Source organism: Psammomys obesus, unplaced genomic scaffold (genome assembly GCF_907164565.1).
Source record: "Psammomys obesus unplaced genomic scaffold, mPsaObe1.curated_primary_1811, whole genome shotgun sequence".
Taxonomy (NCBI): Eukaryota; Metazoa; Chordata; class Mammalia; order Rodentia; family Muridae; genus Psammomys; species Psammomys obesus.
In genome coordinates this window covers 3,044-9,581 of record NW_026591903.1, presented here as the reverse complement: position 1 = coordinate 9,581, position 6,538 = coordinate 3,044, and the positions used below count along the sequence as shown (strand labels likewise).

The 6,538-nt window shown below is 45.3% G+C and overlaps 1 protein-coding gene across 1 annotated transcript in view; it reads right to left on the bottom strand.

Moving 5' to 3' along the window:
- Positions 1 to 506: 506 nt before the first annotated feature.
- Positions 507 to 6,538, bottom strand: part of Kctd19 (potassium channel tetramerization domain containing 19) — a gene marked incomplete at both ends in the record, with an annotated part of 7,786 nt that continues 1,754 nt past the window's right edge. The window contains 7 exon segments of the mRNA XM_055612202.1: positions 507 to 1,134; positions 1,527 to 1,641; positions 2,261 to 2,344; positions 2,536 to 2,678; positions 3,115 to 3,218; positions 4,581 to 4,741; positions 6,045 to 6,255. Of these exon segments, the coding sequence (XP_055468177.1) occupies positions 507 to 1,134; positions 1,527 to 1,641; positions 2,261 to 2,344; positions 2,536 to 2,678; positions 3,115 to 3,218; positions 4,581 to 4,741; positions 6,045 to 6,255 (1,446 nt within the window).

Sequence of the window (6,538 nt, the reverse complement as noted above, 5' to 3'; positions counted from 1 at the left end):
CAGAAACATACACCTTATCATGTGCTCCCTTAGGAAAAAAAAAAAAAACCTTCAGGGGTTGTCCATCCATATTGACATCAGAACAGAACACCACATTCTGAAGTTGGCCCATAGACCTGGCCTTATAACTGCTGTCTTCAGCATCACTTCTATGGCTTGTACACTGGAGACCAGGCCTCCAGCTAGAGCAGTGCCCTGCACCTCCACAAAACCCCGGATGTTCTCTTCCCTGCCCTGCTGACTTCCCAGTGGCTGGCCTCTTTTCTATTCCTATTTCCTAGCTTCTTATTTCCACACAATGCTTATCACTTGACCTTACATGATCTCTTGGCTCCTCTGGTCAACAAGCCCATGTACCACTCATTTCTATACCCACTGCCTGGCACAGAGTTGGCATAAAAGAGTAGGAGGTTCTGATTCTTGCTTTGTCACTAACCCTCTGAGGTCTTAGCCAAGAAAACTTTTTTTGTTGAAATGAGATGTGTTAAGAATGGGACCAGACTCACCTCTCTCCTTGGGCCTCTGCTTGCCCCAATCCTTTAGGGTGACAGCTCTCTTCGTTGGGAAGTATGGCTTAAAGATTGGCTCTGGACCTTTGTCTTTCACTCCAGCACCAGGCCCAGGCTGGGCACCAGTATCCTTCTCTGAGGATACGGAATGAGCTTTCCAGGCAGCTGAGGTACCAGGTTGGGAAGCAGCCTCACTTCCTAAGGGGACATGCAGGGTAGCCTCCTCCAAAGAGCTGCTCCGGGAAGCTGTCAGTGGCTGGAATTCCCACTGTTTACAGTTGACCATGTCCCATTCCCTTACCAAAGATATGAGTTTTTGCATGGGGGTAACAGGAGGGTCTTTAGCATCAGGTTTCTGTGTGAGGTTTATAGTGGTGCACTTCTTTTTGGGAGGACTCTCAGAGTGACTGCCCCAGTGTCTGGGGTTGGCACATAAGCCAGAACAATGTGAGTATGTGCTGGGATTTCCCCCCCTCTTGGCATTTCTGCATAGCGAGACCTGAATAGTCCGGGTATACTGTTCAGCCTCTTCCATCTGGCTGGACCTTGTCAGGTTTCCTTTGGCTTTGTTCCATGGAGTCCTGTCACTACATTCTTGGAAGTCCACAGGCATGCAAGCTGTGGTCTGGGGAGAGAGGAGCACAGTAGCTATGGGCCTGTTGTACTTTATCAGAGTCTTCCCAAGAACCAAAACTGGGCTTTGATATAACCTGCTTACCCAGAAAAAATCTTATCCCCTGAGATGGGTCACCATTTAAGTTTACTCCGTCTGAAAGGGAGTGGTACCAGCCCAACTTTCATATTCCAAAAGCAGAGATTGTCATTCCAGGCCACAAGTGGCTTGCACAGCCCTGTGCCTCCGTAAGGCTCAGAAACAAATTCTTATACTAGTAACACATGTGAGTGGGTCCTATTCTTTTACTACACCAGTAAAAGGCTCAGTAGCTGGGCCTGTCCCTTGAGCCCTGTGGTGAGGATGGTTAAGGACAACACCAACCAAAGAATGCTGGGGCTTACTTCCTTGGTGTCTCTACTGAACTCTACCATTGGCCCTGTCCCTTCTGTCACCACATGCAGCTTCCTAATGGGAAAAGCTTCTTCATTTTCAGATTCTTTTTCCTGAGTCCATGACCTATAGAGACCAAGAGGGATTAGTTAGTGAGAAGAAGCTTCCATCAGCCTATCAGCTAATTGGTCAGGCCTGTCCACTGGCTGGAAATTAGTAATTAATTATAGACGAAAGGGGGCCTTCAAAGGGTTTTGCATAGGACATCAGCTAATACTGACATTATTATTTTTTAAAATATATTTATTATTTATACACTATACTGCCTGTATATTTGTCTGCAGGCCAGAAGAGGGTACCAGATCTCATTATAGATGGTTATGAGCCACCATGTGGTTGCTGGGAATTGAACTCAGGACCTTTGGAAGAACAGCCAGTGTTTTTAACCTCTGAGCCATTTCTCCAGCCCTAAAATTTTTAATTTTTTATGTGCATTAGTGTGAAGGTGTCAGATCCCTTGGAATTGAGGTTACAGACAGTTGTGAGCTGCCATGTGGGTGCTGGGAATTGAACCCAGGTCCTTTGGAAGAGCAGACAGTACTCTTAACCATTGAGCCATCTCTCCAGTCCCAACACTGATATTATTTAACCAACCTCCTCCCTCAACTATGAGCAGAGTAGGTCCCACTGTCACCTGAGAACATTTCTAAGAAGAAACACAAAATTCAGAGTGAAGTTTGCTTACTTGTATGCCTCACACTGTACAAGGGCTTCTGAGAGGGCTGGAATATGATATTCCTCCACCTCCTGGCAGAAGAGAGGCCATTCCCTGCAGATGACAAGGAGATGGTAGACTAGGGAAAGGGAGACATGAGCCCCTAAATGAGTTGCCTTGTACAATAATGCCCATGTTGAAAATAATAGAACCTCCTCCCAAAATGCTACAACTGAGGGTTCATCTTTGCTACAAAGAGCATCAGCCTTGGTAGTTTTGGAATCTGGTTTCTTGGGTTAGCTTACTTAAATTCTGATGGTAAAAACAGTTTTCCAAGTCTCAAGAAGTTGAGAATGTGTCGGAACATTTGGCCATCACCGTGGATGAGCAAGGTCTGTCCATAGGTGATCCAGTATACTCTCTGAGTGTTGGATAGCAGTTCTGGATACTAAAGGAGGGTGTTATATATCAGAATCGGCCCCAAGGTCTTGTGTTTTAGTAAGGAACAGGTTTGGGGATTTCCATCTCCTTGTAAATTGGCCAGAGGGAAACAAAGTAGGGAGAATTTAGGGAGAAACACATTGCCTCTGCTTCAGCTTCTGGTAGTCCCTCTCCCCACACCTGGGCTTTGGAACTCAACCCTACCTCCTTCTTGGTCCAGACCCCTGAGAACCAGCCCCTTCTCTACCCACATTCCTGAGTCCTTTCAACTATGCTGCTCATCACATTTCTACCTATAGAATCAGAACATTCTTGGTAGGGAGCTGGGAAAAGGTTCTTATGCTAAGCAGCACTGGAAGCTATGTGAAGGTCATGTGATGAGTCCCAAAGATGTTCAGGTAGAGAAGCTGAAGTAGGAGGATAGCTGAGGCTCATAGTAGTACCTTCATCAGGGTCTGAAGGGTGGTTGCATACCAGTGGCTTCCAACATAAAGCTTGATGATCTGTTGTGGTGAATATATAGTGATCCCTGCTGTCCACTCCTCATCTATGGAAACCAATGAGAGGGAACACATTGTATGTCCAGAAGAAAAACTAGTAAGGCATTTTGATCAATAGTGTTTGCACAGTAAGATTCCATACTCTCAAAACTCATAGGCTTCCCTTTCTAAGAAACAAAAACCCTAGGCCCAACCCTTTCCTGGTGCTCTCATGCTTCCAGGAGATGAGAAGGACTGCTGTCTTGGACGAGGAAGGAAGCCCTCTGGAATTCTAAGCGCAAAGGCGCTGTTCCTTCTTCATTTTACCCATCTTCCTCAAGCAAGCCAGGACGCTGCTCCTGCCATCTACACTGCCAGCTCCCTCAGGTCTGTGGCTGATAATGTCCTAGTTGTGCAGCTCTTCATGTGCCTATTCAGAATGGCACTAGAAGGCCCTCTTTCTGTACAGAATTAGACCATAAACTCCAGAAGATAGGAACTGAACCCAAGTTGCTGACTTTTCTGCTTCCCAGTGTCTCTTCCTGTCCTGGTGTATGGTGGTGCTCAAGAATGTTGAATGTTACTGAGTAATAGTAATATAGCTTAAACTTTACATAAAAAACTTGTTATTAGTTCTTTAGCTGGGGCTGGAGAGATGGCTCAGAGGTTAACAGCACTGGCTGCTCTTCCAGAGGTCCTGAATTCAATTCCCAGCAACCACATAATAGCTCACAACCATCTATAGTGAGATCTGGCGCCCTCTTCTAGTGTGCAGGTGTTCATGCAGATAGAACATTGTATACACAATAAATAAATCTTTAAAAAAAAGTTTATCAACTAGCTGGGCATAATGGCACACACTAATCCCAGAATTTGGGAGGTAGAGGCAGGTGGGTCTCTGTGAGTTTGGGGCTAACCTGGTCTACATGGAGGATTCCAGGACTGCCAGGGCCTGGAATCAAAATTCCCTGTCTCAAAAAAAAAATTAACTTCTGAAAATAACACTGGATTTGGACTCAGGCCCTAGTTTAATCACTGTGTAATTTTAATTTGAACAAATTCCTCCTGTGCCTCTGTTCCATGCTAAGTGGGTTCATGGACCATTTCTCCCTACCTGGCTGTGAGAAACAAATGTTAGCTCCTGGGACTGGGCAGGCATGCCCTTGGGGACCTGTGCAGCCCCAAATGCAGCATCCCTGTCTGTAATTGTGATATACTGTGGGATTGGAGGTGAGGAGAAGGCACAGAACATGAAAAATTCTCTTTAGAAAGAACCCATAAATATTGCCCTACCTTTCCTTTCTCTTTCATTTACACTTCTTGGCCTTGGCCCTCCTTTCCTTCCCTCTTTAGTCTCTAGACACTCTCCTGATGCTAATTTGAAACACAGAAGCTTTACTGCATTTGAGCACAGTAAAATAAAAATTTACTGAGCACATCCATGGGTGGCAAAGTCCTCGGCTCCAGATGAGTCTTCAGAGCCACTTTCATTGGCTCATAGGTGATGTCCCTCTTGTCCAGGAAGGCACAAAGCTCATACACCTCAGAGATGGTTTCAGTCAGAGGCAGCCGGCAAGTGCCCAGCCAGTTCCTGCCCAGAGGAAAGCCTGTTATGAAGCACCTTAGTACTATACCGTAAGAATCTGGCTTGTGAAAAAAAAAAAAAAAAAAAGAATCTGGCATGTAAACCTTCCATGACCAGGGTGTCATGTCACAGCACTGGGTCAAATGTGGCATCAGAAGAATCATTTCCTTGATTTAACTTGGTGACTTTTTTTGGTTTGTTTTTGTTTTTAGAGACAAAGTTTCTCTGTGTAACAGAGCCATGGCTGTCTTGGAACTCCCTCTGTAGACCAGGCTGGCCTCAGACTCACAGAGATCAGTCTGCCTCTGCCTCCTGAGTGCTGGGATTAAAGTTGTGTGCCACCATGCCTGACTTTGCTTGATGATTCTTGAAGGAGAATAACCCTAAACACGCCTTCAGACCTATTCCAGCAAAGCCAACCAAAACCATTCATTTCAAGCCTTTAGAGCCTGAGCGAGGCCCAAGCTTAGCCACTTCCTTCCTGTTCTCTTATATAATTATCTGCATGAGACCTCTCCTTCATGGTGTGGCTGCCCACCATGGCTTTGAGAGAGTACTAACATCCTTTGCATTGAGGAAGAGAGTAAGTTATGAACATCAGCCTCTGGTTGAACCCTCTTTCAAAAGCACTTGTATTTGCCTTCTGTGACATTATAAATGGGCATTTCTGGGAAAAAAGGAAGATGGTATAGGCCTAAAAGATCCAAAATGACACAATTAGGTCAGAAGACTCTTTAACTGTACAACCCCACTCCTGTCTCCAGTTTTGGAACTGGTGAATTTTATGGTACCAACAGAGTTGTTCCTTTTTAACCTTTTGTAGAAATGTAAAGTAATCCATGTCCTGGCAATAATAGAGGCATTCTGAGCTCATTTCTCAAGGGACCATGTCCTCTGGGAATCCTGTCCTGCATTGATCTTGGGTGATCACCCTGGGTTCTGGAAAGCCTCCTACAACTGGAGAAAACCTTTGCAAAGAGGTTTCCTTGGGATATTCAAGTCTCTGAAGATACCACTGTAGCCTGGGAACTTCAGACCTAGCATAGAAAAATGAATGACAGAAAACAGAAAAATAAAACATCTGGAAGCCATTGAATCATGGAGAGCGTTGTAAATTGTTTTCAGTTGGCTCCTCAGAGGCCCAAACCTGGTGGTGATGGTGGTGGGGTGGTGGAAGAGGTAAAATAGTGAGGTAGCCCAAAGATACTTTTCCCCTTTAGCTCATGGGAAAGGCTTATGGTTGTTCCCCAAGATAGACAGGGTGCAGTCTGATGGGACAAAGTGGTTCCCTGAGAGGGACCCAGCTTACTTGACGTGCTGGAAGAGGACACCATTCCCTGTGATGTACAGTCTGCTTCCATCCAGAGTGCTCTCAATGCGAAGTTGTCCCAGGGCAGAGTCTGGGTACTTGACCAGCAGGCCCAGCGCCATCATGTACAGTGGTTTCACAGATTCCACACTAGCTGTACGGACCCCCTTCCCAGGGCTCGGAGGAGGACAAGAGGTCCGGGAACAGCCACCTGTGTTGGGATAACTTTCAGATCTTTGATCATCCCTGAATTGGGTGATAGGAGTCATCCTGCTACCCCAGTTAGTACTTATGTGGAAAGATGGGAGTTGTTTGCTTGCACAGTCCAAATTTGGATCAATTTTACATTAGTATAATTTTGGTGTATACTTAAGTTAGAGGTCAAAACTCTTGGGAGCTGCCACAGTAGGAACACTGAACCAGCTGACAAGTGTCCAGGAGATTTTCAGATATATATATATATATATATATATATATATATATATATATATATA